The sequence below is a fragment of the Lactuca sativa genome, chromosome 2 (assembly GCF_002870075.4).
Source record: "Lactuca sativa cultivar Salinas chromosome 2, Lsat_Salinas_v11, whole genome shotgun sequence".
Classification (NCBI taxonomy): domain Eukaryota; kingdom Viridiplantae; phylum Streptophyta; class Magnoliopsida; order Asterales; family Asteraceae; genus Lactuca; species Lactuca sativa.
Window position 1 is genome coordinate 229,210,654 of NC_056624.2, and position 16,224 is coordinate 229,226,877.

At 38.1% G+C, this 16,224-nt stretch overlaps 2 protein-coding genes across 2 annotated transcripts; both read right to left on the minus strand.

The window, feature by feature from the left end:
* Window positions 1–11,205: 11,205 nt before the first annotated feature.
* Window positions 11,206–12,325, minus strand: LOC111903289 (uncharacterized). The gene is made up of 3 exons (XM_052769099.1): window positions 12,018–12,325; window positions 11,416–11,969; window positions 11,206–11,348 (listed from the first exon to the last, which is right to left on the minus strand). Exons 1-3 carry the CDS (start codon window positions 12,323–12,325, stop codon window positions 11,206–11,208), a joined length of 1,005 nt encoding a protein of 334 aa, XP_052625059.1.
* Window positions 12,326–14,508: 2,183 nt separating this feature from the next.
* Window positions 14,509–15,644, minus strand: LOC111903273 (ethylene-responsive transcription factor ERF026). The gene has a single exon (XM_023899052.2). The coding sequence runs from the start codon at window positions 15,387–15,389 to the stop codon at window positions 14,817–14,819; it is 573 nt and encodes a 190-aa protein (XP_023754820.1). The 5' UTR covers window positions 15,390–15,644; the 3' UTR covers window positions 14,509–14,816.
* Window positions 15,645–16,224: the final 580 nt, after the last annotated feature.

Genomic DNA, 16,224 nt, shown 5'->3' on the forward strand with positions numbered 1-16,224 from the left:
CATGCTTGGAGCATGGGACAACTAGTGTTTTTAATTCAAGTATAAAGTTTATAAAACCGAAAAAATGAATAATGAGTAATCAGTATGGTGATAAATAAAAGTGGTCTATTTATATTCATAGGGTTTGATACCATATTTGATTCATTTATTCTTGTGTTTCACTTTGCATGTTTTGACTTCCATAATAACTAGGTTATTCTTCCGGAATGACTAAGTTATTCAAACCATCCACAGTGGATTATATGTTGGAAATAGATATGAATCAAGACTGTCATGGGTTGGCTTGTAGAGGTCGAAGTTGGTGGACAAAGTTGTGCTACAACACTCATGAGTGCTCATAAGTTCTGAGTATTGGATTCAACCCGCACTCATTTGAATCACTACATGGATTTTATCACGAGTGTTCATGAGACGATAATGTCTTATATTCTTCAAACCTAGAGATATGAGTTGTTACTATGAGTTGGTTGTACATTGATTGCACGAAACCGTATTCGGTAACTCGATGTTATAAAACGTGCCTTCCTGTATGATTCAACAAGTAGTAGAACAAGCCATATGAGTCGAAGTTTATCCATTCCTTTTACCTTTGGGATAAAAGCGATATTTTTGGGCCCCTTGATGATTTAATGATGAAACATGTGAGTGCTTGGCCAAGCCAGGACTGATTTGATTTGTTCAATCAGTCAGTCGTCATTAATTGGAAATCGGGAAACAACAAATGGATAGAGAGAATGATTATAATCCATGTTTCAGTCCATATGATATCTAGAATGGAGGAATATATGATCCCTTATCTAATGGGCAAGTCATTGACAAAGGTTAGAGTTCGATAGTGGCTTTAAGAGCTACGATTGCCAGTTAGGTTTTGAAGTCATACTCAATAATAGTTTTAGACTTATCCAAGTGGGAGACTGTTGGATTAATGTCTAAGTCCATAACTATATTTGGTATGTACTTGACCTGACCCGGCATGATCCATTTGGGTTGCACTTCACCGACACAATTTATATGGATAGTCTTTTGAGAATAGTATATTTATGATTTATATTAATATATTATAAGTTCTAATATATTAATATGGAATCATATTATTTAATTAGTATTGATCAAGAATTAATTTAGAATTAATTAAGTGATCAAAAGGAACTAATTAAATATGGGCTTATATATATATATATATATATATATATATGGAATGGGCCAATTTCATTTAGGTTGGGCTAAGTTATCATGGATAGTCCATGGAGTTTTAACCCATGGATCCTATGAAATGAAAGGTCATGGGTATTAGGGTTTACATGGATGTAACCCTTATCCTCCATACTATATAAAGAGGCCTTTGGCATAAGAAATGGCACTAGTGTGTGAGGACATAAGAGTGGGCCGATTTTAGTGTGCATACATATTCTCTCAAGTTCTTCCAAGCTCTTAAAACTTGAAGACATCAAGCTACATCAAAAGGTATGTCATCTAACTAGAACTTTGTAGTATAGGTGCTTCCTAATATGCTAGTTAGGATGAAACGTTGGAATATTTAATATTTGCATGTATAATAGAGAAAACATAGATCCAAGGTTTATAGGGTTGCATGTACATCATAGGAGTGTTAGAATGCTCAAAATCCAACAGTAACTCCTCCGGAAACACGTCAGCAAAATCCCTGACTACTGGGACCTCTGAAACTGAAGCCTGATCCCTGACCCGCGTATCCACCACGTATGCTAGATAACCTGCACACCCGTGTTGAATATACTGTCGAGCCCTGGCAGTTGAATAAAACCCAGAACCCGATCTGGTTCCCTCACCAAAAATCACCAGTTCTCCCCCACTTGGGGTTTGAAGTACAACCCGCTGACCCTCGCAGTCGATCATGGCACCGAACCGACTCAGCCAATCCATGCCCACTATCACGCCGACATCCCTCATGGGGATAGGAATTAGGTCAATCGGGAAGGGAACCTCGAATATGTCTAATGTGCAACCTCGGTAGACTAAAGAAGTAGAAACCCCATGTTCATTGGCAATAGAAACTAGCAACGAACACTCAAGCTCCTCGACCGGCAAACCAAACTCTCTACTGAAAGCCTGAGAGACGAATGACCGACTCGCACCGAGTCGAATAATACCAAAACAGGTAGGGAGTTCACTAAAAACGTACCTAATACAGGTATACACATATATAAGCATAAGACAGGTATAATCAACAAGATAAAAGGATAGAAACATACCAGCCACCATATCTGGTGCTGCCCTGGCCTCCTCGGCTGTGAGCTGGAAGGCATGTCCCCGAGCCCTCGGGGGCTCTGCTCCGCCCTGCCTCCCATCAGTGATCCTCAAAGTAGCCGGCACTGGAACCTGTGCCGGCCTGGCAGCTAGCTACGGACAGTTGGTCTTCGCATGACCGACCTGATGACAGTGAAAGCAAATCCTCACATCCGGGGTAGGGGCGGGCTGGAGGCACTCTCTCGTATAGTGCCCCTCCTTGCCACATTTGTGGCATCCAGTACTCGATCGACATGCTCCAGTATGAACCTTCCTACACTTTCCACAAGTGCGGTCACGTTGCCCTCCCGTCATGGAATCAGCGGCCTTAAACCGCTTCGGTTCCGGTTGTGCCTGCCCTGTGGCCTGTCTCAACACTCGTAACTATAACTCAATCTCCAACTCACGTCGCCTCGCGGCCTCTTGAAGCTCCAAAAAGGTATCACATCTCTGTGTCACAACAAAGTGTTTGTTATTAGTCTTGAGTTTGCTCAGATAACCAGTCACCTGATCCTGCTCAGAAGCAAACTTCGGGAAGAACATCGCCCTCTCAGTAAACAACCTGGTGATCTCCGTCACCGACTTCGTGCCCTGACGCAGATCCAAGAACTCATGTGCTAGCCTCTCCCTCTCCACCCGTGGAACATAACGGGTACTAAACATGTCCTTGAACTAATCCCAAGTAATCGTAACTCGCTGCTCATCAGTGTATGATCCGGTAACCAATCTTCACAAATCCTTCACCCGGACCGTAACAGGTTCATATTACACCTAACCCTCTGATCAGCAGGGCACTGACACATGAAAAAACATCCCTCCACATCAAACAACCATCTCATAGCGATGATCAGATCCTGAACCCCGTCGAAAGTAGGGGGCTTCGTGTTTTCGAAGTCCCGATACTGAAAAGCCCGAATGACTCCTCCTCCTGCCACCGTTACAGCCGATGACGCTGCAGTGACAACCGTTTCAGCAAGGGCTGCATAGCGCTCGTCAAAGTACTCAACCATGACGGTATTAATAGACCTAAACATCTTCGGTAACTATGTCCAGAACAGAGTAGCAACCTCATCATGCAGGATCTCACGAATCCTGGCATCCAACTCATTTGTCCCCATCTAACCAATGACCTCGGGCGGTACTGATTTATCCTGACCACCAGTTCCTGATCCTGATCCCGATCCGGATCCAGCCCCAAAGCGTCTCGTAACCACCATACTGAAAATATACCAAGAAGAATATCAGATAATCCGCATAATAACTGGAAACCAACTCCCAACTAACCCTAGGGATTGTGACTTCCTTGAGACGCGCATGGGTCCTGTTCTATTAGTAGTACAGGCCCATACTACCTTCCACACCTACCCATATTTGTCTCAAGTATCACCACAAAACCCTAATAATATACATAAACATAGCAAGCGCTCAATCCTCACTTTTAGAGGAATGCTTGATATCTCATAACTGGCCTCCCGGCCTCTCATAACCCACCCATGAAACTTCCACCAACCCTGCAACACTCGTGTATGCTAGCCATACATAACGTTAGACCCTATAGACTTTCGAATACTTGATCCTACCCTAAGCCCTTCATCAAACTAGAACAGGAAATAAGGCCAAATCACACATTCTCAGGCTATAAGATCTTTATTATGTACAACTATGATGCCTACACTAAGCGACTACAGTAATGATGTCAATTTCATATAAGGAAAACCCTAGGCTATCAGGCATCATACATTCAGGCAATTTTACCATGTAATTTTTGAAGATCTCTAGCCTAGTAGTAGAATGCTGTTCTACATTTCAAGATATCAAATAACTGAATGGTATTTTGGGGTTTACTTACTGGCTCCGGCTGACAGTACACATCGCATCCTCTTTACTTATTTTGAAAATCATTTTGAAAAAATCTTTTCCTTGATTTGAGACTGGATTCACACGAGTGTTCCTCTAATTCACTCAAACCAAGGCTCTGATACCAACTTGTAACAACCACGAAATTTACCAAAAATTTAAACTTTTCAAAACCAATCCAGATAGATAAAATTATTCAAACACCAACATAGTTCACAAATTGTTTTCAAAACAGTTTCCTATTAGAGTTCCCAGAAATCCCAAGTCATAAAGTGTGGGGATGCGTACGTTACGCCTTCGCCTTTCCATGGTCACCTGAAGTACCTGAAACAATAATCAATAAATGTAAGCTCGAAGGCTTAGTGAGTTACCTCCAAAATACCAACATGTACAAACCAAAAAATATAAAAACAAACACTATGCATAATGAGCCTTCAACATGACTGGACCGCCTCGCAGGGCCTACAACCTATCTGGACCGCCCTCGAGCCTTGGGCATGACTGGACCGCCTTGCAGGGCCTACATCTTATCCGGATCGCTCGTTGGGCCTTCGGCATGACTTGACCGCCTCGTAGGGCCTACAGCCTATCCGAACTGCCCCGGGTATGTTGGCCTTCAGCAAGCAGGACCGCATCAACCCAACCACCAGAAAAACAATCATGTGCACATAAGTAACATATGCTAGCATATAAATATATCAATCGACAGCTCTAATAAATCAATTAGCATAACAACATCCTCTAACCAGGATACGAACATAGCAGGCCACTAAGTATACTATCATCCTAACTACTCAAGTGCTAATCAATAAGCATAGCATGCAATAAACCCGGATACAATCCAAAAGGACGACATTGGTGCCTTAGACTCTGTTGATATAACGAGAATAACTCACCTTGCAAGTAGTGCAAAACTGAACTAAGAGCCCCCAACCACTACCTCACTAATAACCTCGACTGTCTAAAATGACGAATACTAAACTAATAAGTGGGATCTCAAAATTGCCAAAGGGGCCATGTTGTCCATTTCTCTAATTTGGGCCCAAGGCCCAATATCAATTCACTACCCAAAGTCCATATACATAAGCCCATCAATGGCCCAATTTTCTAATTGGGCCTTACCAAAGGACTCCTTATCAAAACTGGACCAATTTCGATTATTTACGGCCCAACGAGACCCAAGTCCAAATAGTCTAAAGGCGACCCAAACCCAAAGCCCAAATGTCAACAGCCCAACAGGGGACGTACGTGGGGCATACCCCTCCGGTACGCTAGGCGTACGTACTCCTGTTCTATGTTGACCACTAATGGGGTGGTTGACCCCATACGCTAGGCGTACAAGAATTACGTTGGGTATACGCGAGGTTTCACCAAAACCTTAATAAGTTCTTAATGACTTAAGCACTTAAGCCCAAACTTCAGATCCATCGACCAAATGTGCCATATGACTATAAAGTCTTGAACTTTATCACTTTGGACGTCCAGAAAGTTCTTAACACATAGTCTTAATCCATTAAGACATTCCTACTTCATGCATGAGACAAATCTAGCTATTGGAACACCAATTTTATCACTTAGGATCTCTTCTAAAGTCTGAAAGGACAACTCATTTCGCCCAAAACATAACGTGCAACATCTTGGGGCTTTTGGGACAAGAATGCTTCCATAAAGCTAAAATGACTAGATCTATATCATACAATTATAAAGTTCCAAGCTTTTTACCTTCTGGAGCTTCTAGGGCACAACACAAGTTCAGATCTGTAGTCTTGTTCTCCTTCTCCAACTACTTGATGCAATGCCTTCACCTTCAAGGGTTCAAAATACTCACCAACTCACACTCATACACAAAACTAGGGTTTGAAACGTTTTCTGGAATATGGAGGCTAAGGATAATCCAAGGAAGTTAGCCATAATGGTGTTTATATAGTCCCAACCCTAAATATTAGGGTTTTCACCTGACGTGAGTACGCCCAACGTACATAAGTGTATGACCAACGTATTAGGATGCGCCTAGTACGCTCAGCGTACTCCTCCCTGACCCAAAGTTGCAACTTTATCCCTTAAACTTTTCATGGCCCAACACATCCAACTCCAGGGACTACAAATGGCAAAAAAAAAAGGAGAGATTCGAAATAGACCTGCAACGCTCGGGATGTTACACAAAACAATTGCAAGAAAAAAGGCCACAGCAGGGAAGGGAGACAATGTTAGAAATAAAAATGCCATTATTGAATGATGTTGACTTTTATACATTGTAGTTAGGATTCTATAGGAAGGGGAGACAATGTTAGAAATAAACAATCCATAATTGAACGATGTTGACTTTTATACATTGTAGTTAGGATTCTACAAAAAAATACTAAAAGCATTGCAATTGTCAGTCAAATACATTAATATGTAGCTATAATTGGTAAAAATTAAAGTACATTGCCCAAATTGACAACGGAAGTAAACTATGTTGCTATTCTCTATAATTTTCTATTTTTTTTCATTTTCTTTATTTTATAAATAACTGATGTTCTGAATCTAAAATTTTATTACAGATCATTATCCAAAGGTTTAAAAGTTATAAAAAAAATTATAGTCGCTTCTGGATTTGCTATGTAAGTGGACATTCATTTTCATGACTTTTGATGTTGTACAAAATAGGATAAGAAAATTAAAATGCATTTATTGTATCTATATTAATTGTATTGGTTTTTATTATATATATAATAAATTGAGAGGACACTTGAGAACATGACTCTTTTGGATTTTCGAAATTGACCACAAAACTTTCTGCCTTTTAGATTTTGACCACATAAGTTTTGGTGCTCATATTTTGCTCCTTTCCCTTGCATATATTCTTCTGCCGCCATTTCTTCTTTATCAACGACTCAGTCCAGATACTTCTCTAACCTTTTCATAACCATTGACTGGCCACCAAACTTTTCCCTTTTTAGACTTTTTCCACTTCATTTTCACTCTCTGCCTCTTATGACTTCATCTCCACCGTATCCCCCTCTCTCTCGACAATCGATTTTCTTCCACTCCTGTCGTTTTCTTTGTGCCCTACTATTCCAAGTCCAATCTCAGGCCTCATCGGTAAGGTAAGGAAGTAACATAGCTTCAAACCTAGTAGCCAAAGTTAGAACCGCTTACTACCATCGGCGATTTTCTATATCTGGTCGTCGGCACCATTAAACCCAACTTTTCATTGGGTTTTTATTTTTGTCGCAAGTTATGTTTGCAGTTGTTGCACACACCAACTGCTCGACATATTGCTCCAAAGAATAATTATCTTTTTTACTTTTTTTTAGCTACTTTGATTTATGCGGGTTTATGATGTTTTAGTTATATCAGTTTCTTTTTTTAGTTACTTTGATGTTGATTGATTTATAGATGATGTGGTGATGAAGACTATTGTTGCAGTTTTGCCCATTCAAAGAAAACGACATCAACGAGACAAACAAAGGGATGAGGCATAGAATCAGATTGAGGACAAAAACAAAGACGAACATTGTACTGACCTTTTATCACAGTTCTTCTGCTTTGTCTGTATATTTTACATTTTTTATCAAATCGGCTATACGGTGCAACCTTACATGCCTGCTATTATTTTCAGATTATTCCCATTTTTTATTTGTTGATGACAGATGTGTACCCATTTCATGCCATTATATAATGTTTCATTTCATGGAGAAGGAAGTTGATTATTGTTTTTAAATTTTAATGTTACAAAATATTATTGCAAATGTTTTCATCTGTTCAATACAGGTATGTGGCGATTTATGTTTTTATAACCTGCGTCTTTCTAGGAATTTATATGTTATAGCAAATGGTGGGTTAAAAATAAAAAGAAAAGGTTATTTTCCTCTTTATTTTGGAAACTAGCATTTTTCTGTGGGAGTATTTGTTGTAAAAAAAATTGCACCCAAAACACTCACACGATTCTTACAAAATTACGGTAAAATTATAAAAGGTCAAATAAACATATTTTACCCCTAAACTAATACACCCACCATCATAGCCTACCATACAAACTATACAAACTATTGCTACAACCATCAGAAAGAGCCACGCCATCGTCCAAATAGACTTACATAGTATAGCTAATTTATCCTACAACAATTTAATGACACTCACAAACCGATACATACCTCCACGTCAATTATCAAAACCCACCCCCCAACTTAAAATACTATATAAGAAAATACCCAATCCCCCAACACACGTACACAATAAAATACCAACCCCAGCTAAAAAACCAAGAAAGTGAAAAACAAAGAAGTCGAAAACGTCCTGCAGGCGCTTATCGCCTACCTCTGCGAGGTAGGAGATTTCATGGAAGCAGTCCAAACCAGAATTGAAGAAGGATTTACCACAGAACAGTTATGAAATTTTGAAAAACATACTTGAAGAAGCCAAAGTTGTGACCTCTCCATGCAAGACAATATCTCCTTTATGCTTGGATCAATCCACGAAAGGATTGGAAAATACAAACATGTAATGAAGGAGGCGCCGGATAAGTAGAAGCTAACACTAGACCTACTTTCTATGAATGTTTTTATCCAGTAGGTTTAAACGAATGTAATGAACTCCGTCTTCACGTTAAATAAATAAGACTTGACGTCACTTTCTGCATACTCCCGATTAAAAAAAAATATGAATGCACGTCTTCTAACCCAACCCATTACAGAAATGGCAAGTGAAAACATGAAAAATTCCTCAAATATTATCAATATATTTCAAAACCACAGCAGAGATAATTGATAATCCGAAGAAAATCATCAAAAACTTACCAACCCCGCAAAGCGGGGGATCCTTTACTAGTTTAAGTTACTTTTATGAAATACATGGAGTAAATGCAAAGTAAAATGTTATAACCGATAAAGTTAATTGTAACCTAATGGGTTCAATACCATGGAAAAGGCTTATTAGTTTTATGGTTGAATAAGAATTTTATTATAGGTTTAATGTATTGAGTTTTTTTTTTCCTGCATTTTAAGCAAACAAAATTTGTGTATTAATTTTCTTTTACTAATTTTAGTGACAGAAATTCAATTGGTAAACGGTCCCATTGGAAATCCATTGGTAAAATTATGAAACGAGGTCAACCTGTGTTCCGTCGGCAATGTGTCGGTAAAGTTTACCCATGAACAAATTGTGACGCCGGAAATTTGTCGGTAAAGGCCATTCAACGGATTCTTCTGTCAGGACATCATGATTTTCTACTAGTCATTTCTTATATCACTTTTCATGGATCAAGGTTTAGAATTGCTACATATACCCACAAATAAGCGTATTAATTAGTGTAAAAAACCATATTCCTTTGCCATGAATTTGACGTTAATATGCACTAAAATACACATAATTAGTATGTTTGATCTGCTAAATATTCCGGCAGCTTAAGTTATTAATAAATATATGGGAAAATGACCTTTGAGGGTAATAAAGTGTTGTATAAGTACTCATTTGGTCCCTTATCTTTTTTTTTTTGTCTTTATTATACCACTGAACTTAATAATCCTGCTCACCAAAACCCTTGATATCGGTTGTTGTAAGTTACTACTTATGTGGATATTACGTGGCATTATGTGCCATAAATTGGGCTTATTAATTGCAAAGTTGCAGTACTACATCGTTCTTGCCCTAGATCGACATGTCTTCTTCTTCTTCTTCTTCTTCTTCTTCTTCTTCTTCTTCTTCTTCTTCTTCTTCTATTTCTTCCAAACGAAATGCTGAATTTCAACCTGAAAATCCTTGTTACTATGGGTTACCATCTCATGTACGAACTTCACGAACTAAAGACAATCCAGGAAAAAAATTCAGATTGTGCCCTAACTCCATGGTAAAGCAATTGTTTTTTACTTTTCGTTTAATCTTCTTTCTTTAACCAATTTGTTACTTTTTTTCAAGAATGAAGGACCAAAATGCAAGTTCTGGGAATGGTTGGAGCCTAAAACCCCTGAAAATGAAGTCAATTTTGGGAAGGACAAAAAAGAACTGTGCAATTTAACCCTCAAAGTTTCTATATTGGAAAACGAGATCAGCATATGTAAGATGAAGATGGAACAAGAAAATTTGGTTGTTAGACAAGAGTTTGAAAACCTCAAATGGAAGCTATTTACTCATAAAGTTGTGATGATTGTGTTGTTTCTGTTGTTTGTGTTTAAGAAGTAGTTTAGCCCTTAATTTAACCCTTAGTTTAGCTGTATTCAAAGACTAAATGTATTCCTTAATGTTGTAATTTGTTTGATGTATTATGACTAAATCTTTTTGATTAATGATAGTTTGATGTTTTGAGTGCTTTCCAAGAAGTATTAATGTGTTTAAAAGGTTAATGAATTGGACATGATGCATGGGTAAAATGGTCCAGATTAAATTTGGCAGTAATCAATTGTTAATGTGTTGATGTGATCCAAGGGTAAAATGGTCCAAATTAACCACATTGGACACATCAAACATTTCTTAATGTACTAAGACTAAATCTTGGCATTAATCAATTGTTAATGTCTTGATGTGATCCAAGGGTAAAATGGTCCAGATTAAATTTGGCAGTAATCAATTGTTAATGTGTTGATGTGATCCAAGGGTAAAATGGTCCAGATTAACAACAACAACAACATCAAACATTGCTTAATGTATTAATACTAAATCTACTTGATTTATGATAGATAATATAAGATTAAACAATCTATATGCAAATAACCGTACAACAAAGCATATAGATAAAAGACAAAGTTGTAATATTCCATCAGCATGTGCACTATTACAAAAGTTGTGCCCACAGTTGTCCTAATATGTCAAAAGATGTGCCATGTGCCATGATTCTTAAAGTTTTCCCAATTACATAATTACAAGACTAAAAGTTTGTCTTTCCAAATAAAATCATTCCAACACCATTGGGTTGTGTCCAGTGCTTCCTTCTTTCTTCAAAACCTTCCTCCTCAACCCTATCTTGGTAATTCTTTCTGAGTATTTTCGTATCCTCTGCCTAGTTGCAACTGGTTGAGTAGGGACATCAACATCTGGATGTGGATCATCTACTTGAACTGGTTCAACATGTGGAGCTGGTACATCAACTAGATCCACTGGATCTGCTTAAACTGGTTCAACATGTGGAGCTGGTACTTGAAGTGGATCCATTGGATCTTCTTGAACTGGTTCAACATGTGGAGCTGGTACTTGAACTGGATCCACTGGATCTGCTTGAACTGGATCCACTTGAACTGGTTCCACTTTACCTGCTATACAAATATGTAGTTAATGAGTTGGATGTTCCATTTAAATTATATTGTTTTAATAGCATACCTTTCTCTTTTTTACATTTTTTAGGTTTCTTGGTTTTTGGCCTTGAAGTGGATGCTACATCTGCTGGTCTAGTAGGACATGTTGATCTATTGTGGCCCCTTTCTCTACAAATAGTGCATCTGTTAACTGAACCTGCTTTTGAGATAGTATGCCTTGTTTTCCCCTTGCTTTCCATCTCATATTGATCTTTTTTCCTTTTAAGGGTTAGCCTTCCTAGTAACCTTCTTTTTTGAGGAGGCAATGGCTTCATGTAGGGAGCTTCAGGCCACATGGAACTACCATTAAGTGGGTTAATGGTATGGTTGTAACAAGTCAAGAACATGGCTGTATGGAACCATGGTGCAACATAATCCTCTACATTCCTGTTGAGGTATGAAATGGCTGCCACTGCATGCACACATGGGATACCTGATACTTGCCAAGATCTACATCCACATGTGTTGTTGTTAAGGTCCACAGCATATCCATCATTTCCAATCCTAACTTCATATTGTTGTATCCCAGATGGTATAACACCCCAAAATCCGCCCAAAAAAATAAGAAGTTCTATTAATCTTATAGATGAGACATATAATATTTATAAAATAGAAGTTATATCATACCTTTGCTGTTTATTTAGCTTTGATATCTTCAACCTTATAGATGGACATATTTTTAAATTCCCCCAACTTTGTCCCTCTTGCAACATTTTATACATCCTCTCCATTGCATAAATCCTTATCTCTTCCAACATGGTGATGAGTGGCCTTTTCCTAGCAAGATCAATAACAGAGTTGAAACTTTCTGATATGCCATTCTCATAAGTATCACAAGCCCTGTCCACTTCAAAGAATGCCCTGCACCAACTTTTAGGGTCCCTTTCCATGAGGTGTTCATAAGCCAAAGGGTCAATTTTTTTTATGGAATTCATTTCTGTCTCAAATTTAGGTTGAGTAGTACTAGTAGCTGCTGCCCAAAACAACTTCCTATATTGTTCACCTTTGAATTTTTTTCTTGAAGTTAGCATAGATGTGCCTAGCACATTGTCTATGCTTAGCTTCTGGAACCCTTTCTTTGACAGCCTCTATTAATCCCTGAAAGAAAGCATGAAATAGATGACATAACAAAAACATTCAACTTAAACAAAACAAAACAGAAATATACCTTGTGTTGGTCTGATATGTGGGTCAATCCATGACCAATTCCCATTTCAATGTCATCCAGAAGGAGGTCAAGAAACCACTTCCATGTTTCCTTATTTTCAACTTCCACCACAGCCCATGCAATAGGGAAGATGTGGTTGTTTGCATCCCTACCCATAGCTGCTAACAGTTGGCCTCTACATATACCCTTTAAAAAACAACCATCTACCCCTATTACCCTCCTACATGCTGCAATCCAACCATCCTTCACACCCTTAAAACAAACATACATTTTAGAAAAGTAGGTTGTGGAATCAGGCATGACATTCACATCTATCTTTACTGTTGAACCAGGATTTGTCCTCATTATTTCTTCTCCATAACTCCATAATTTACCATAATGTTCTATCAAACTACCCTCTATCTCATCCAAAGCATATCTCCTAGCATTTCTACATTGAGTGACACTAACAATCAAGTTAAACTTTGTACTCACTTTGGCCTTCATTTTCCTTATGCTTATTTTAGGGTTCTTCACAAGTTGATTCTTAAAATGCTTTCCAATCCATTTATATGTTACAATGGAACCAAGTTTGAAGACTCTTGAACAGTTATGTTCATCAACTAATGACTTAATCTAGAAAGACCTTTCACTGCTCATCCAGGAAGCCCACGGTCTAAAAGGACAGGAGGGGTTCTTGTTCTCTTTACAACATCTCACTAATAACCTCTGACTATCATTTTTCTCAAAATAAAGGTTGTACCCATTCTTCACTGCATAGTTAGTCAAACAATTTTTCAATTCCATAGGGTTAGAGAATCTCATACCTAGAATTGGCACCATTTTGTCCCATTTCTGGTTCTCATTATGGACAGGGTACACTGGTTTGTCATCTCCATTCTTGGTTTCAACCTCATCAGTTTCAGCCTCATCATTTATATCCTTACACATACCTGACACCCGATGTAAGAATTCATCACCAATAGTCTTGTCAAGAGAAGGAATGTAATCATCTGCTTCATGCTCATATGGAATATCATCAGAAAGTTGTGAATCTTTATCATCATCCAGGTCTTCCTCAGAATAATGCCCTTCATTATCTTCCATTACTTCCATATCAGCCCAATCAAGTACAGGTTCATTTTCGTGGTCTATATACACATTCATTCTTAGACCAACTTCATCACTATAACCCGTTTCAATAAACTCAAAGTAGTCAGCATCATTCCTAATTCTCCTAATACCCTCTGCCAACGGTTCATTTCTAGTGCAATAATATACATTATCACAACTGCCTTCAATCAACTTTGCAATGAACAAGTTAAAGTCTTTGAAATCCATTGCACCAAAATCGACATCACAGATTGAAACAACAACAGCGTTCAAGTACACTAATGGTTTTGGTGCGAATAAACCATGATAATGTATATAAACTGTTAAATACTTACTTTGTTTGGAATCGGAGGCCATCTTCTTCACTATAACACTCGCATTCACCAGTTCTCTTCAATTTCCTAACCGCATGCTTCGATTGAACTTTTTCTTCCCTCAATTAAAACGAACCCTAACTGTAAGGACAAAGGGGTGAAAGAGAAACGCTAATTAAATGTGTTCTAATTCCACATAATAAGACATGTCATCTCTAATTAAATGTGGTAACCGGTAAACAGGTGATAATCGGTCGCGGTGGCTTTGGTGAGCAGGGATTATAAGTTCAATGGTATAATAAACACAAAAAAAAAAAAAAAAAAAAAGATAAGGGACCTAATGAATACAAGACGAATATTTTATTACCCTCAAAGGTCATTTTCCCTAAATATATGGTTCTCATACAAATGAAACAAATTTTTTTCAGGCAAACATTCATTGCATTATGGGATTTAGTTGTCGTGATTGAAAGAATTACTCACAAAACCATGATTACAACTTGCCATGATAAACGAGACAGAAAATCTAAAGTAACATCAAACACAATATAAACTCAACCGGTAAATTTTATTTCATAACACCTATAGGCTATAGATCAAATATATATGTTACATGCATTTATTTAGAACCATGTAAAATTACGTAAAGATAACCGGTGCAACCCTTACATATCACTCGGTGTGTTACATTCACCCAGAAACTCCAACTTCTTCATGGTTATTTTGTTAGCTAACCGATGATCATCTTGGAGATAAAAAAAAAAAACGAAGGCACACGATAAAATCTTACAATAAAGTCCTACAGATATTGATCGGCATCATATGCATATACCGGTTGTTACTAAGATTGCTTTAGTAGTTCCACAGATTTCCTCCACCGGAATAATATGTTCCATCATCTGGCGGATCAGAATCGATCCTCGGTGGACTAAGGAGCATTCCCTCCGCCATATCTGACAACAGACTTGGCATGCCAACCACTGCTTCATCATCCACATACATACCAGGTCCAGCTGGAGGAGCTGTATTTGTACCACCCACCGTCATGCTTCCGCCACCATACTCATACGCCGGTGATCGAGCGGCAGCTGCTCTTGCAGCTGCGGCACGGATGTCATCGGCAGTAGGACACTCGGGAAGCGTATTTTCGAGAATAGATTCTGGAAAGTTTAGGACTGCATACTTACCTTTGATTGCCAATGCAGCCACGTCGTAAGCAGCAGCAGCCATCTCTGGTGTCGGATACGAACCAAGCCATATGCGACTGGACTTGTTTTCACGAATTTCAGAAACCCATTTCCCAGCTCGCAATCGGATTCCATGGTAAACTGGGGAGGAGCCACCTGCTGCTGCGGTGGATTGAGAAGCTGTATGATCATTTTGGGGTAGCTGAAAAGCTGAGGAATTGCGGCGCCGGTTAGCCATGCAATCTTATGGGTGGATGTTTGGGTAGTTATAGACAAATGGATTATGTTGGTGGTCCATCGTTATGTCTCTTGTGGGGAGCTCGTGGGTCCTTGTTAACTTAAGACATTCAGGAGCGTGGCTAGTTCGCGGATGCTCTTTTATAGAAAAGACGATACTTTCCCGAAAAAGAAAGTTACCAAAAAATTACAGAACAGACCCTTTATTTATCTAAGTGGTACAAGAAGACACCCTTCAATGAAAAAGGCTGCTTAATCATTGGATGAAAAAACAAAAACATAGAATGGAGACGGATCAATCCTATGAAAATCACATTGGAGCCGAAGTTGATGGATTATCCCAAAAAAAATCGATGGAAGTAAAACCATATACCTCTAGTTCTCAACCGATGATGAAATTAAAGTTCTTCATGGATAGTATATTAACCAAAAGTGGGAATTAATTGGTGATAATGATAAGGCCAAATTCCAATAGTATATATAAATAAACTCTAAATTCTCTAAAAACCACTATACTCTACCAGTTTACTCATTTTAAGCGATCGATGAAAACTATTTTTATAACTTTACCACTAAAACTTTCATTTTTCTTTTTTTAAAACCTATTTAACTAAAAAAAATCCTTTGATTAATTTTTGCAATTTAATACCGAAGAAAACACAAACAAGTTAAATAAGAAACTTGAAAATTATAAATTAGAAAAATAAATAAATTATTAAACTGCAATGGTATATATAAAAATTGGTCTAACAATAATTTAGTAATACTTGTAAAAAAGACTTGCTACATCAAGAGTTTTGATTTTAGACTGTGTATTCAACTTGCCTTCACTATCA

Bases quoted from the DNA above. Each gene is read 5' to 3' on its own strand.
- LOC111903289 (XM_052769099.1), bottom strand. From the start codon at position 12,325: ATGAATTCCATAAAAAAAATTGACCCTTTGGCTTATGAACACCTCATG. The intron at 11,970-12,017 runs GTATGATATAAC...CTCATCTATAAG, and splicing joins AAGCTAAATAAACAGCAAAG to ATTAATAGAACTTCTTATTT. The intron at 11,349-11,415 runs GTATGCTATTAA...TTTGTATAGCAG, and splicing joins AAAATGTAAAAAAGAGAAAG to GTAAAGTGGAACCAGTTCAA.
- LOC111903273 (XM_023899052.2), bottom strand. From the start codon at position 15,389: ATGGCTAACCGGCGCCGCAATTCCTCAGCTTTTCAGCTACCCCAAAAT.